The 15832-nt window shown below is 58.5% G+C and overlaps 1 protein-coding gene across 6 annotated transcripts; it reads left to right on the top strand.

The window, feature by feature from the left end:
* The first annotated feature begins 697 nt into the window (after positions 1-697).
* Positions 698-15583, top strand: EPHB6 (EPH receptor B6). Of its 6 annotated transcripts, none has more exons than XM_070071583.2 (19): positions 698-954; positions 5969-6074; positions 8332-8395; positions 8624-8808; positions 9099-9163; positions 9383-10148; positions 10729-10884; positions 11211-11561; positions 11697-11821; positions 11973-12135; positions 12481-12595; positions 12767-12819; positions 12970-13092; positions 13210-13457; positions 13672-13845; positions 14281-14430; positions 14676-14869; positions 14992-15147; positions 15265-15583. In XM_070071583.2, the coding sequence occupies exons 4-19, from the start codon at positions 8709-8711 to the stop codon at positions 15371-15373; spliced, it is 3048 nt and encodes a 1015-aa protein (XP_069927684.1). In that variant the 5' UTR covers positions 698-954; positions 5969-6074; positions 8332-8395; positions 8624-8708; the 3' UTR covers positions 15374-15583. The 6 variants fall into 6 exon arrangements, with proteins under 6 accessions (XP_069927684.1, XP_069927688.1, XP_069927687.1 ...); XM_070071587.2 differs by having other exon boundaries at positions 712-954; positions 12973-13092; XM_070071586.2 differs by having other exon boundaries at positions 732-954; positions 8303-8395.
* The last annotated feature ends 249 nt before the right edge of the window (positions 15584-15832 follow it).

Below are 15832 nucleotides of genomic sequence, written 5' to 3'. Positions count from 1 at the left end.
CGCGCTCCCCGAAAGAGCCAGCAGGTGGTAGCAGCACCTCGGGGGAAGACCCCAGCCCGGCCCCGCAGCACCGAAAACAAAAGACCCCCGACCCCTCAGAGGTGCGGGGCGGGCGGGAACCGGCCTCCTCGGGGCGCCCCTGCACCCCCAGAGAGTACCTCCACCGCCTCTCCCCGCGGCCGGGCCGGTCCTCTCCGCAGCGCGGGCGCAGGAGGTGCAGCGGCTTGGCCAGGCCGGGTCGGAGCCGGGCCCCCACCGCGGGACTGCACCCCTGCCCCTCGGGGAGCGCGGAGGGAGGCAGGGGCCCGGCGAGGGGAGCCGCTCCCCTACGCGCACGCCCCTCAGCGAGGGCTCCGCTTCCCTCCCCCGCCGCCCCCTTCTCGTCCCTTCCCCACCTCTGTCCACACCGGCGCCCCAGCCCCAGAGCCGGGCAGGCGCCAGGGAACGCGCGTGGGCGCCCGCCGCAGGCGTTAAAGCCCCCTGGCAGCCGCCGGCCCGGCCGCGGGCCGCCCCTCCTCGGCGCACAGGCGGGGCCCCGGGCGCGCCCCGCGCCTCCGCCGCGCTCTCCCCCGCGCCTCCGCCGCGCGCTCGCCGCCTAGGCCGGGAGGACGGGCTCGGCGCCCCGGAAGAGGGGAGCGAGAGGACGGCCGGAGGGACCGGGAGGGGCGGGCCGGGCGCGCAGGGGGCGGGCCGGGCTGCGCTCGCCCCGGAGGAGCGGGCGCGGGACCCGCGAGCCGGCTCGGCGGCGGCGAGCGCGACGCGGGCCCTGCGCGAGCCTCCTCCGGCGCCCCGCCTCCGGAGCAGCCCCTGAATCTCAGAGACTCGCGGCGACGCGCGGACCCCGGCCGCGGGGCAGTGGGGTTCCCGGACCCGAGAGGACGCGGGCGGCGCCCCGCGAGCTCCGCCGTGGGGCTTCGGGGGCTCAGACCTGCGGAGCTTTCGGCCGGCGGGAAGGTGAGCCCTGGGGTCGCCGGCTGCGTTGGGGGGGTCAGCGGACGGGTGTGCTTGGGAACCGATGGATTAAGATTTGCCAAAGTAGAGGGACCCCCCCACCCAGGGCCTCTGCAGGTCCTGGGGAACCTCCTCGGGGAGTACGGAGTATTTCTCCCCAAGGCAAGAGCTGGGTTCGTGAGGGGTGATGAACTGGCCAACCTGACCCCACCACACCACCACAGCCATCAGCGACGCTGTAAGGATCGCTCCCACTGTGTTCCCACAGGCCCTGTTCTGCCTATAGCTTGGGGGTCCTGCTCTGGGGCTGGGGGTTCCTCTCAGAGGCCGGGCTCCCAGCATTCTAAACAGTGTCCGTCTCTCTGACTCCAGTGGCATCTCTCCAATCCCCTTGGAGCTGGGAGGAGCCAAGAGGCTGATCCCACACCTGCCCTAGCTACCCCCAACCCCCCATCACCACATTTAAGCCTCGGAGGTGGGGACGAAGGCTTGGTTCCAGGGCCCCCAGCCCCGTAATACTCAAGTTGCAGCCAAAGTCTCCTGCTTGGCCTGCCTCACCTCCACCTCTGCATTTGGGTGCCTGGCCCTGCCTGTCCCCCACCCCCACCTGCTGATCTCGGCCGTCTGGCACCCTCTCTCCTCCCATCCCTGGGGGAGCTGGCATGGGCCCAGCATAGCCGATGTTGTAACGTCCCTGGCAGTGCCCGTGGAGAGGAGCCGCCCAGCCTGTTCCCCATCAGTTAACCCTGGCCCTCCACCCACCAGGCGAGCTTGACTTGGGCCGTGATGAGCCTGAGCTGAGAGACCAGTGGGAAGGAGATGTGGAGCTGTGTGCAGTCCAGGCAGGCTGCCCAAGTGATGGGGTGCTGAGAGGGGGTGCTCAGCGGGGCAGCTGGTGTGGTCAGCTCAGTGGCCCTTCAGTGTGGAAGGAGGTCCTGCAGACGGTCCTCGTGGCCTTGGGAGTCTCTTGGGGCATCTGGGCTGCGAGATCATGGGCTGGCCATGACCACTGAGTTACTGGGGGGCAACAGCCTGGGAGGCCTGAGCCTGGGAGAGGCTGGACCCCCCCTCCCCGGGACAGCAACTCTTCTGACTCCTTGCCAATTCCTGAACGTGAGCGCTAGGCGCTGTGTCCCCACCCCACTCAAGGGAGAAGTGGGCAGCAGAGCCTGGAGGGGTTGTGCAGCCTCAGGTCTCCCTTTCTCTGCCAGCCCGCCCAGGGGTTTGTGCAGGAACGCCTTCTGGGGTGGAGCAGGGGCTGCAGGCGAGGGAGAGGGGCTGTGGGAGCCCTCGCGGAGGGACGTGCTCGGGCACACACTCGCTGCTCCCGCCCGCCTCGCCTCATGCGCTCTGCCTGGTGTGTTCATCTTCAGACAGCCTCTCTCACAGGGTCTGCTTCTGGCAGTCGGGGCTTTCTCCCACCATCCTGCACTTACTCATCAATTACTGCTGGCCCCAACACCTCCCTGGTGCTCTTCTCCTGAGCCACGGATGTCCCTGCTCTGAGCGCAGAGTGGCTCATTCTACGTGGCTGGCTGGCTGGCTAGACCCAGACACTGCCTGCATCTTAAAAGCCTCCCCCGGCTCCACAGCCTAGGAGTGGGAGGCACATTTGTCTGAGTGGGCGGCCTCGAGGGACACAGGACTGGCCTGGGCTAGGTAATCCATAACCTGGCTCCTCCAGCTGGGGCGGAAGACAGCCACCTCCTCCCTGGATGATGCCACTACGACTGATGGGCTGCTTCTCAAGGCAGGAGGCCAGAGCACGCAGAGGGAGCTGTGGATCTGTGCCGCGGACATGAAAGGGTACAGGCTGAGCAGTAAGCCGAGCAGGATTACACTGGCATTTCCTGGGTGGTCAGCAGCTGCAGAGCGGGGCAGAGGACAGGGCCCGGTGCTGATGCCTCCCACTCTGACCCTGTGGCTAACAGGTGTGAGAAGCAGCCCAGCAGCCTGCCAGACCCCCACCCCATGGCCCTTCGCCCTTGGGATGCTGCCCCCCCCCCACACCCTGGACTGACTCTGCAGCCTGCTGGGCACCCTTTGCAACGCGTTGCAAGCGTTCCCCTGCTTTCCGCGGTCGGTTGTCCCAGCCCTTTGCACGGCGTCGTGGAAGAGAAGTACGGCGTTGCGCCTGGGACAGCTGGAACTTCTTGGGAAAGCTTAAAGAACATGTAGGGATAAAAGTTACTCTGCTTTTCTTGGCCACATTATTTCCCTCATTCCCTCTCAGTTCCTCCTGCCTCGCCAGCCCTACTTTCTTGTTGATGAAAATGTCTAGATATTTTAAAACCCAGAGGGGAAAAAAGGAACAGGAGATAAAATGTAAGCACTTGCTCTATTTGCCTAGATTTTTAAAATGTCTTCTGCTTTGTTAAGATTTTTAATTATGAGATTGTTTTAATTACAAAATAAGGTGTGCTTATTATAACAAGAAAGACAATACAGATATGTGTGAGACAGTTAACCACTGCCCACTCACCCTCCTCTATTTCTACCTCCAACAGTAATCAGTTTTAACGGCCTAATGTATCTTCTGCCATACCTTCCTCCAAGCTCAGTAGCTTAGATTATTACATTTGTAAAAATTCACTTTGTGATTTCAGGTGCATCAGCTATTATGTAAGTTGATTTTTTTATGAAAGTATCATTTTTAGCATTTCATTTGAGCAGAATTAATTTTCTCAAATTCTTGAAGATTTACTCATTTGTTTTTGAATCTTTTACCTTCATAGATAAACACTTCATAAGATGTACTTTATGTAAGCTAAGAATCTACAAATTAATTTTTGCCAATTTCTGAATACCAAATACAACCTTGAGGCCCAAGAGAAATTCTCTTTGTTTTGTAAACCAAAAAAAAGTGACTGTATCGTGCCCATTGTATCATAAAGCCATAAAGTAATGTGTTCAGAGGATCTGAGGGAAGAAATAAGTCATAGGATGCAATTTTTGTCACCTGAAACTTTGATCAGTCTCATATTCTAAGCAATCACTTTATATCCACGTTTCTGTTGCTGCTAGTGTTTTGTATTTTTAAGACTTTACACACATCTGAAATTGTAGTGTTTTCTTGATGGGGATCCACTTTCTGCATTTGCTTGTGTTAGAATTGTCTAAACCCTCGTTAGTTCCCTTTCGTGAGCTAGAGAAGATAAGCACTCAGGGTCTGAGGAACAAGAAGGCCCGCCCTCCAGGGCCTCTTCACCTCTTCTGGCAGCGGGAGTGGACCGGCTGCACACCCAGAAGGCTCTCCTGGACCCACTGCAGAAACTGTCGGTGTACGCGACCATCGAAGGCACCTTTGAAAATCAAGTTCTAAGTCTTGCTTGGTTAGTATTCCCGGCATGTCAAGCAGCCGTGTTCTTGTCACTTATGTTTCTGCCTTTGAAACTGCTTCAAAAGAATTTGCAGTGGTAGGAATTAGCTGACAGCAATTTATTCCATATCTTCATAAAGTTTCCTCCTATTTTCATCTTTCAGTAGAGGTACACTCAGATTCTTTTATACATAAAAAAAAAGACCTGAATTTATCTGGTTTGTTTGATAAGCAAGATCTGACCTACCTTCCCTATCTGACTCAGCAACAATTTTTCTTTTCTTTTTTTTTTTTCCCTGAAGAAACCTGTTTATCACCTTCAGTCTTCTGGATCTGAATCTAAAAGAAGTCCTCATGCAATATCAAAAGTACACTTCTGGGTACTTTAAGGTCCTCAACCATTTCTTTTTAATGATTATCTTTGTTCTCAGTAAGCTTCCCCAAAATTACTCAAGTGGCAATCCACATGCAGTGTGCCCATTGGATCCTTCTCTCTCTGATTCTCCTTGATGGTGGGAACTGAGTGGCTGTAACATTTCATAATTGCTTTTGCTCTTTCTGGGTGTTCTGGAGATAGGCCAGCTTCGTGTTGTCATTAGGATGCATGCAAGGCTGTGCACGCACCCTGTGTTACAGCCTGAAGTGAATGCTTTGCTAGAATTGTGGGTCATCCAGGCAAATTCCTGGCCATTTTTCATCTTCTAGAATGTTCCTTATGCTACAGCTGATACTATCAGCAGTGTGTCTTATCTATCTTGTTTTTCCATCTTTCAAAGATAATTCATTGAGATGTTTCCAAAATACTTATTATTCCTTCTCCTTGATTATTTGTCTAGTTGTAAATTTAAGAAGGCACAGTTCCCACTGTTTCTTCTTTGTGTAGATTATAGAATCCATCCATGTTCTGACTGAAGGATATCTTCTGGGAAAATGGTAAAATAGCCCTCATTGTTCAAAAACTTGCCTCTGGCATTTTCCGTTCTTGAAAACCCTGTTCCTAAAGACTGTTACTCTGGACAGAATCTGGTTGGCTTTGCTGTATCAAGCCTGACTCCACATTAAGCTGGGCGAGAGATGCGGCTTCAGCGTGAATTGCTTTGGGAGATTTACTGCGCAGCCCTTGGTGACGGCTCCTGTGTTACAGAGGTTAAGAGCTGTGTGTGCTCCTTACTGCGTGGCCTCCCCGTTCTGTGAAGCACTTACTTAACCTGCGAATGATCCTGACAGCATCTGGGGCAGTATCTGCAAAGAGCTCTGCTTCCTGGGAACAGACTGTCCTGTGGGAAGGCTTCTGGGTGGTAGAGGGATGAAAGGTAAGGGACAGTGGCCAGTTGGCAGGTGCCCACTCCATGTCAGCCCATACATTTGCAGAAATGGGTTCTCTCCCTGGTAGCTTCTTAACCTCCTGGGGGTGACATGAAAGACTATTTTATGATACAGCCCGTGTTGCAAAAAAAAAAGATTGAGAGGGACAAAATCAGGGTTTATTGATCACAGGTAATATAGTTGCCTAGTTTGATTGCATTTTCATTGTGATATGTAGTTTTCAGTTCCATTTTGTGTCACAGGAGCAGGCATATCTAGGAGGAAACAGATCTCAGCTTCCATTAGAGTTAACTTGGTGGGGGCAGGGGGGACGGCTCAGTCCTGTTTCTGTGCCATCCATGCAACGATGCCTCTTGTTTCTCCTCTCAACAGAAATACATGGATTCCACTGCTCTTGTGCACACAACCCACTGGCGTTCGAGACTCAGTCACGGGGAGAGCTAGAGACCCACCATCCCCAGGCCAAGCGGCAGAGCAGGTACTGAGCCTGCAAATCTTCCCAGTGACCCAGGAGGCACCCACACCTCTGTTCACTCGCTCATGAGCAAGGGCCATGCCTTTTAAAGGCCCAGGAAGGTTTTCCATAAGCGGTAGCTTGTTAGGTAATTCTCTGAAATCATTTTGAGGGCATGAACATCTTGATTCATTTTATTAACAGTTATTATCTACAGTTTTAAAGGAACTTTTAGTTAATGATTTAATAGAAAAGAAAATACATATGCAAGATTTAAAAAAAATACAAAAATCAAGAAAATACAGAGAATGTAAGTTTCCCTTGCAAGGCCCCCAGTCCTCTCCTTTGGCTGTCTCAGGTTCTGTGTGTTCTTTCTTGAGTATGCACCTGCTTTTCCTCCAGTCCACGATGAGAGCTTGCTCTGCACCGTGCTCCACTGCGCCACTCTCACGCAGAAATGGTTTCCATGTCACTACATCAGCAGTAGCCCCGCTTGCTTTTTAAGCATGAACCATCATTGTTTGACCATCTTCCTGTTGGAGAGTAATTAGATTAGTCCTCTTCCTTGTACACAGTTCACATGAATAACATAGTTATTGTGCAAACCAATACAAGTGTGTGGTACCTGGAGCACTTCTTAGAAGTGAAGCTGCGTTTGAACTCGGCACACAGTGTACAAGGTGAACTCATAAGCATGGTGCGCGTAAGAAAACCCACTTCCCGAAAGTCCTCCAACAGCTGCATCATCCATCTCATAGGTACGGTGTTACCTCAGTCCTTTGTGCCAGCTGCGGCTGAGTACCATAGCCCGAGTGACCGGTAGATGAGGCTGAGTACCATAGCCCGAGTGACCTATAGATGAGGCTGAGTACCATAGCCCGAGTGACCTGTAAATGAGGCTGAGTACCAGAGCCTGCGTGAGGTAGATGAGGCTGAGTACCATAGCCTGAGTGACCGGTAGATGAGGCTGAGTACCATAGCCTGAGTGACCGGTAGATGAGGCTGAGTACCATAGCCCGAGTGACCTATAGATGAGGCTGAGTACCATAGCCCGAGTGACCTATAGATGAGGCTGAGTACCATAGCCCGAGTGACCTGTAAATGAGGCTGAGTACCAGAGCCTGCGTGAGGTAGATGAGGCTGAGTACCATAGCCTGAGTGACCGGTAGATGAGGCTGAGTACCATAGCCTGAGTGACCGGTAGATGAGGCTGAGTACCATAGCCCGAGTGACCTATAGATGAGGCTGAGTACCAGAGCCCGAGTGACCTATAGATGAGGCTGAGTACCATAGCCTGAGTGACCTATAATTGAGGCTGAGTACCATAGCCTGAGTGAGGTAGATGAGGCTGAGTACCATAGCCTGAGTGACCAGTAGATGAGGCTGAGTACCGTAGCCTGAGTGACCTATAGATAAGGCTGAGTACCATAGCCTGAGTGACCTATAGATGAGGCTAAGTACCATAGCCTGAGCAACTGGTAGATGAGGCTGAGTACCAGAGCCTGAGTGACCGGTAGATGAGGCTGAGTACCATAGCCTGAGCGACTGGTAGATGAGGCTGAGTACCATAGCCTGAGTGACCTATAGATGAGGCTGAGTACCATAGCCTGAGTGACCTGTAGATGAGGCTGAGTACTATAGCCCGAGTGACTGGTAGATGGTAGCATTCCGCTTCTCATGGTTATGGAGGCTGGAAGTTGGAGGCCAGGCTCTGGACACAGCCCTCTCCTCACTGTGCTGGGAGGGCATTGGCAGAGCCCTTGGGTCTCTTTCGTGAGGCACTGATGGCCTGCTGGAGGCCCCATGCTTGAGCATCTTCCCGTGGGGGTTGGGATTTCAGTCTGCAAAGGGGAGTAGGCAGCAACATTCGATCCATGGCACGTGGCCTCTCCCTGTTTCAATACACTTTCCTTCATGGTGGGAAAACAAGGAGCGTCTTCCCATGGGCTTGGGCCACGCGTTAATTTTTTGTCTAAGCTACAGGAGGAAACAAGCCCCTCGGGACAGAGAACCTTCACTCACAAAGCATCTGCCAGGGCTGCCTGCTCTGACCCCCTCCCTACGCTGCCTCATTTATCAGACGGAATCTCCAGGAACTGGATTCCTTTTCCGTCTGTCCTCCGCTCCCTCCGCTCGTGCCCCACGGTCCTCTCTCTCTGTCCCTCCTGCTTCCCTGCTCCAGAAATGCCCAGAGTGTTGCAGGGCTTCAGGCAGATTTTGTGATCATCCGCTTCTGACCCACCTGCCTTTAGTGAGAAGAATCTCCTAACTTCCTAACCAGGTGGCTGTTGGAGGAAGGCAGGAGACAGAGGAAACGCTGGGAGAGCTCTTTCTAGAAGAAAAGGGTAAGAAAGGAATGCACCTGCGTCACCTGCAGGAGGTGGGAATGACTGGCTTGGCAGGTGACTCTCCAGGATGCGGGAATTTGCAGTCTTGAGGGAGACTGTCTGTTCCCTGCTGCTCCTGCCTGGTGGTTGGAGCTGGGGTAGCTTGGGAGTTGTATGGGTCTGGGCTGTTTCTGAAAATGCAGCCCTCCTCCCACCTGCCTCTCGCGGGCCTGTGTGTCTCCCTAGGAAACAAGCTCGGCTGCTAAAGCCACAGCCCGGCCTGGGCGCAGGGTGGTGGCCAGGGCCATGGTGGGAGCCCTGAAGATGCCCCATGGCTACTGAGGGGGCTTCCTGGTCAAGCAGTGGAGTGGTGGGCATGGTGTGCAGCCTGTGGGTCCTGGTCCTGGCGCCCTCCGTTCTGGCTCTGGAAGGTGAGAGGGGGGCAGGAGACAGGAGAACCCCCCCAGCCCCAGTGGCCAGTGGAGACCCAGGAAAGTTTCAGAACAAAGGAAACACATCTAAAGAGGGAAAGAAGTAGGGAGGGGCCCCAGCACCGGGTCAGATTTTTCCGAGCCAGGATTCTGACAGACAGCTGTGCCCCTGCTGGCAAACTAAATGGACCAGAAAGGGGCGTTCATTTCTTCCCAGCGGGGGGATGCGTGGGGGTTAACAGTGCTGGCTGGAGGCTCGGCCACCATGTGTGCCTCTTATCTCTGGGCAGAGGTGCTACTGGACACGACAGGAGAGACGTCTGAGATTGGCTGGCTCACCTACCCTCCAGGTGGGGTGAGTGTCCTGCTTCAGGTCCCAGCCCACTGTCCCTGCCCCTGCCCCTGGTGGTTCCCTGAGAGTGGGAATCGGGAGGAACCTCCCTGGGAAAGACAGCTGGAACGAGACCCCCTCCCACCAGTGGAGCAGGATTTCAGGGTCTCCTCTCCCTGCTTTTTTGTCCTCACTGTTAAGTCTCCCACCCTCCCGCTGACACTGTCCCTGGCCCCTCTGCAGTGGGACGAGGTGAGCGTTCTGGATGACCAGCGCCGGCTGACCCGCACCTTTGAGGCGTGCCACGTGGCGGGGGCCCCGCCGGGCACCGGGCAGGACAACTGGCTGCAGACACACTTTGTGGAGCGCCGAGGGGCGCAGAGGGCACACATCCGGCTGCACTTCTCAGTACGGGCGTGCTCCAGCCTGGGAGTGAGCGGGGGCACCTGCCGGGAGACCTTCACCCTGTACTACCGCCAGGCCGAGGAGCCTGACAGCCCTGAGGGCACCACAGCCTGGCACCTCAAGCGCTGGACCAAGGTGGACACCATCGCGGCCGACGAGAGCTTCCCCGCCTCTGCGTCCTCCTCTTCTGCGTGGGCCGTGGGAGCCCACAGGGCGGGGCCGCGCACTGGGCTGCAGCTGAATGTCAAAGAGCGCAGCTTCGGCCCTCTCACCCAGCGCGGCTTCTACGTGGCCTTCCAGGACACCGGGGCCTGCTTGGCCCTCGTAGCCGTCAAGCTCTTCTCCTACACCTGCCCGGCTGTGCTTCGGGCCTTTGCCTCCTTTCCCGAGACGCAGGCCAGTGGGGCCGGGGGGGCTTCCTTGGTGGCAGCTGCGGGCACCTGTGTAGCTCATGCAGAGCCAGAGGAGGATGGAGTGGGGGGCCAAGCCGGGGGCAGCCCCCCAAGGCTGCACTGCAACGGGGAGGGCAAGTGGATGGTAGCCGTCGGCGGCTGCCGCTGCCAGCCTGGACACCAGCCTGCTCGTGGAGACAAGGCCTGCCAAGGTGAGAGCCCACTTCAGCCCCCACTCCTGGGCAGCCCAGACTTCATTTTGTCCCCCAACAGTCAGGAATAAGCCAGCCCCCAAAGTAGACAAGCTTGCTCTTGCTCACTGACCTGAAATGTCTGCAGCCTTCCGTAGCAAATGTTAAGAATTCTAGGGTGTCGGGCCCAAGAAGTGCTGGAGACCAAAAGCTGTTAGACTCGTAGGTTACCCTCGGGTGGGGCCCCCTGCCCCCATCTACCACTGAGTTGGGGAAGGCTCCTTGCAAGGCCAGCTGGCCAGGATTCCGATAGGAGGCGGCTATGGGTAAGGCTAAGGAGAACGGAGCTGCTGCGGGCGACCTCTGCACAGGAATGGTTTACAAGCAGGCCGGGAACACCTGCACTGGGGGCCTGGCTTGCCTAAAGCCCCCGGTGCCGCACACTTCTGTCAGTGGAAATGTGGTCTGGCCCAGTGAGTGGCAGAATTAGTCTGCTGGAGGGAGGAGCAAGTAAGGGTGACGTTAAGAAAACGGGCTCTGGGGAGCTCGTGGTAGATGGCTGATGTGAGTGTGACGCCTCTTCTCTCCTCTGCCTGCTTAGCCTGCCCTGGAGGCTTCTACAAGGCCTTGGCTGGGAATGGCCCCTGCTCACCCTGCCCTGCCCGCAGCCACGCCCCTGTCCCTGCAGCCCCTATTTGCCCCTGCCTCGAGGGCTTCTACCGGGCCAGCTCTGACCCACCAGAGGCCCCTTGCACTGGTGAGTTCCTCCCCACTACCCTCCCACCCCCACCAACCCAGCCCAGCATGGGAGACAGCCTGGGAGAGGGCTGGGAGCGGATTGTCTGGAAGGACACCACTGTGGGGCCCTTTGCATTTCCAGTGACTTCTTTCTCTCCCGTTTCCTTGGTTTCCTCCCTCCCTCCTCCCACTGACTCTGCTATCTGCTGCTTTACCCACCCCCCAAACACACACACTCCCTGCCCTCTGGGCCGTCCACCTTCCCCACCCCGTTCTGTCCTCAATCACTTCCGCTCTACAACTCCCCCCTTCCTGTCCCTGTCCCACCCTGCACCCCGCTGCCAGGCCCTCCGTCAGCTCCCAGGGAGCTCTGGTTCGAGGTGCAAGGCTCCGCGACCATGCTGCACTGGCGCCTGCCTCAGGAGCTGGGAGGCCGAGGGGACCTGCTCTTCAATGTTGTGTGCAAGGAGTGTGGAGGCCACCAGGAGCCCGGCAGCGGTGCCACCTGTCGCCGCTGTCGGGACGAAGTGCACTTCGACCCCCGCCAGAGGGGCCTGACTGAGAGCCGAGTGTTAGTGGGGGGCCTCCGAGCCCATGTGCCCTACATCCTGGAGGTGCAGGCTGTCAATGGAGTGTCTGAGCTCAGCCCCAACCCTCCGCAGGCGGCGGCCATCAACGTCAGCACCAGCCACGAAGGTGAGCCTTTTGCCTCCTCCACCTTTGGACCCCCTAACCTGCCCTGTGCTCCAGCCCACCTGCTGAGGGCCCTGGAATCCCAGTGCACCCACCCCTCAGGGGTGCACCCTGTTCACCCCCTCTCCCACCTCCCAGTGCCCTCTGCAGTCCCTGTGGTGCACCAGGTGAGTCGGGCCGCCAACAGCATCACCGTGTCCTGGCCACAGCCTGACCAGACCAATGGAAACATCCTTGACTATCAGCTGCGCTACTATGACCAGGTGGGCAGGAAACCCATGCCAAGAAGAGACGCTCGGGGACCTGCAGCCCCGGCACCGTGTCCTCGGGGGAGGGCCGTGGGGGCCGTGGCCGTGGCAGTAGGTGGGAGGGGCCGCACAGGCTGGGCAGGGAGTGAGCAGCCCTTACCCCCAGGCCGAGGACGAGTCCCACTCCTTCACCCTGACCAGTGAGACCAACACTGCCACTGTGACACGGCTGAGTCCCGGGCACATCTACGGCTTCCAGGTGCGGGCGCGGACCGCTGCTGGCCACGGCCCCTACGGGGGCAAGGTCTACTTCCAGACACTGCCTCAAGGTGCGGAGGGGCCTGGCCGAGGTCCCGGGGGTAGTGAGGAGAGGCGGGGTCCCTGTCCGGGCCTGGAACCCTGCCCCAGTGTCCTCCAGCCCGGAGGCTCTGTGGGAAAGGCTGTGAGGACATTGCTGCGGCTGGGCAGTGCAGCTCGGGGCCTAGGGGTGCTGTGTGTGGTGTGTGCAGGGATGTAGGGCCGCACGCCTGTCGTGTGTGCACGTATGTCTGCAGGCGTCGGCAGAGTCTATGTGCACGGGCGTGCTGTGAAGGGATGTGGTGTAGACAGGCAGCTGGGCATGGTGGGTGCCTGGGGGGAGTGGCAGTCTGTGACCCTGGCGGCTGGTCCCTCAGGTGAGCTGTCCTCCCAGCTTCCAGAGAGACTCTCCCTGGTGATCGGCTCCATCCTGGGGGCCCTGGCCTTCCTTCTGCTGGCAGCCATCACCGTGCTCGCTGTCGTCTTCCAACGGTGAGGCCCCCTGACCCCAGCCAGTCCTGCGAGTGGCGGCAGCTGTCTGTTGGTGCCCATTTCCCACCGCCCCAGCTAATGCCCGCCCCCGTAGGGCAGCCTGTTCAGGCAGGGCGGGTGGTGGTGAGGGGATGGAGATGGGCGAGTTATCCCAGGTCTCTGTTCCCTCAGGAAGCGGCGAGGCACAGGCTATACGGAGCACCTGCAGCAGTACAACAGTCCAGGTCAGGGTGGGCTGAGGGAGAGCCTGGGGTGGGGAGCCCAGACGGGGTGCGTGCCAGGGAAGCCCGGCTTCCCCCAAGGTGGAGCCCCCCAACCCCGGGAACCATCTGGTGCAAGTGAGAGGGCTTCATAATACACACCTCCCACCCCAGCAGGGCTCGGGGTGAAGTGCTACATTGACCCCTCCACCTACGAGGACCCCTACCAGGTCATCCGGGAACTTGCCCGGGAGGTAGACCCTGCGTATATCAAGATCGAGGAGGTCATTGGGGCAGGTACCACAAGGGCGAGGAGGGCACAGGGGGACGGGGATGCCTCGCCAGCCTGCCCAGGCCAGGACCCCTTGCAGACAGCAGGGCGGACGCTTGCCTCTGACCCGTCTGTTCTCCCAGGCTCCTTCGGAGAAGTGCGCCGAGGCCGACTGCAGCCCCGGGGACGACGGGAGCAGCCTGTGGCCATCCAGGCCCTGTGGGCTGGGGGTGCCGAGAGCCTGCAGATGGCCTTCCTGGGCCGGGCTGCCGTGCTCGGCCAGTTCCAGCACCCCAACATCCTGCGGCTGGAGGGCGTGGTCACCAAGAGCCGCCCCCTCATGGTGTTGACAGAGCTCATGGAGCTCGGCCCCCTGGACAGCTTCCTCAGGGTCAGTCCAGCTTCGCTGAAGCAGGAGTGTCCTGGGGTCCGGGGAAGCTTGGGAGACAGACCCCTACTCCTCTGTTCTCTGTTGCCCCTCCTCCTGTGCCCTCCCTCTCTCCTTGATTTTCCAGTTCCCAAATCTGACCCTTGCCCCCTGCTCATGCCCATGCCTGCTGTGCAGTGGGCCCACCCCTGGCTGACTTCACCCTCTGCCCCCTCAGCAGCGGGAGGGCCAGTTCAGCAGCCTGCAGCTGGTGGCCATGCAGCGGGGAGTGGCGGCCGCCATGCAGTATCTGTCCAGCTTTGCCTTCGTACACCGCGCGCTCTCGGCCCGCAGCGTGCTGGTGAACAGCCACCTGGTGTGCAAGGTGGCCCGGCTTGGCCACAGTCCTCAGGTGAGCGTGAAGCCCTGGGGGATGCACGGGAGTCTGGGGGGGCGGGAGGGCTCGTGGGAGCCTGCAGTGTGGGAGGGGACGGAGGCTCTCCTGGGCGAGGGGAGACAGAGGCTTGGGCTGGGGTTGGATGGAGGGAATCTCCAGACCGGGGGAAGGAAAGGGGGCACTAGAGGGCAGGAGACCGTCACAGACCTGGACCCACCTCGTGCGCAAGCCCCAGGGTCAGCACAGCTGGTTCCAAGTCCTACTGCTGTGCACTCCAGCCCCACGGCCTTGCACGGGGTCAGTGTCCCCCGTGCCTCAGCGTCTGCCTCGGCAAACGGAAGATCATCCCTCCCACCCCGCTGGGTTGTCGCGAGGGTCCAGTGAGGTGCACACAGCAGCTGCTCAGTCATGTGACTCTGGTGCTCCTGCTGCTCTCAACCCAACCCCCAGGGCCCAGGTTGTTTGCTGCGCTGGGCAGCCCCAGAAGTCCTAGCGCATGGGAAGCACACGACCTCCAGTGACGTCTGGAGCTTTGGGATAGTGATGTGGGAAGTGATGAGCTATGGAGAACGGCCCTACTGGGACATGAGTGACCAGGAGGTGAGCACGTGACCAGATGTCGCCGACTCCCTGCCCCTGCCCCTCCCAGGCTCCTTCCTTCTCCGTTCTTAACCCATTCACATTCTGAGACCCCGGGGCTCTCACATTGTGTATTTTTGAGTTCTTACCCTGCTCCAACCACATACACCATCTGATACCTAAAAACTACCCCCTTACCTAAAAAACAAAGTACTCCCCTCCACATGCAATACCTCCAGTCATCGTATTCTTCCTCTGTTGTCCAGGTATTAAATGCCATAGAGCAGGAGTTCCGGCTGCCTCCACCTCCAGGCTGTCCACCCGGACTACATCTGCTTATGCTAGACACTTGGCAGAAGGACCGTGCCCGGCGGCCTCACTTTGACCAGCTGGTGGCTGCATTTGACAAGATGATCCGCAAGCCAGACACCCTGCTGGCTGAGGGGGGCCCCGGGGACAGGTCTGGAGCTTAGGGATGGAGCTCGGGGAACCCAGGGAGGGTTGATGCAAGCCGAAAGGAAAAGTGAGGAGAGGGGACTAAGAGGAAGAGGAGGCTTGATCGGCTTGCTCCTCCCCCCTTAGACCTGCCCAGGCCCTCCTGAACCCTGTGGCCCTGGACTTTCCTTGTCTGGACTCGCCCCAGGCCTGGCTGTCGGCCATTGGACTGGAGTGCTACCAGGACAATTTCTCCAAGTTTGGCCTCTGCACCTTCAGTGATGTGGCTCAGCTCAGCCTGGAGTAAGCAGGGAGAGGCGGGGCGGGGGGTGGAGGCTCTGGGAGCCCATGAGGGGTTGTGTCTGGGACCTTGGAGAAGCCGGCCCAGGTGTGACCCCCTGCCTCCCCCCCACCCCCCAGAGACCTGCCTGCCCTGGGTGTCACCCTGGCTGGTCACCAGAAGAAACTAATACAGCACATCCAGCTACTGCAGCAGCACCTGAGGCAGCCGGGCTCGGTGGAGGTCTGAGGCCGGGGCGGGATGCGGTGAACTGAGGACGCCGGTGACCCAGCCCTGGATGCGGCCGAGGAGGGCCCTGTGCGCGCGAGCCCGGCTCCAGCTGGGCCTGCGTGAGAGACACCCAACAGGCAGTCATCTCCAGTGCTGCTCTCGCTGCAGCCCCTCTCCCCCTGCCCCTCCAGTGTCTCTCACATTAAAGGCGAAAAGGGGGATTTGCAAGTTCGGTGTGTCAAGGCCTCAGTGGGCAGGAAGGGGCTAGGGAACCCACAGAGGAGGAGCAGAGGGTCGGAGAGAGCCGGCAGCCTGGCAGGGACGCGGAGGGGAGCCAGACGGGGAGCAGGAAGTAACTTTATTGGAAGGCGGAAGGTGGCAAGACTGCACGCAGCTACCCGACCCCAGCAGCGGGAGCGGGGCGTGCCTTCCAGCCGTCATCCACCTTCCCACAAGCCTGGGAAGGACTCCCTCCCT

This window comes from Oryctolagus cuniculus, chromosome 3 (genome assembly GCF_051225735.1).
Source record: "Oryctolagus cuniculus isolate XC-2025 breed Fujian yellow rabbit chromosome 3, ASM5122573v1, whole genome shotgun sequence".
Lineage (NCBI taxonomy): Eukaryota > Metazoa > Chordata > Mammalia > Lagomorpha > Leporidae > Oryctolagus > Oryctolagus cuniculus.
This window is presented reverse-complemented; position numbering and strand designations above follow the sequence as displayed.

Bases quoted from the DNA above. Each gene is read 5' to 3' on its own strand.
- EPHB6 (XM_070071583.2), top strand. From the start codon at position 8,709: ATGGCTACTGAGGGGGCTTCCTGGTCAAGCAGTGGAGTGGTGGGCATG. The intron at 9,164-9,382 runs GTGAGTGTCCTG...GCCCCTCTGCAG, and splicing joins TCACCTACCCTCCAGGTGGG to TGGGACGAGGTGAGCGTTCT. The intron at 11,822-11,972 runs GTGGGCAGGAAA...CCTTACCCCCAG, and splicing joins AGCTGCGCTACTATGACCAG to GCCGAGGACGAGTCCCACTC.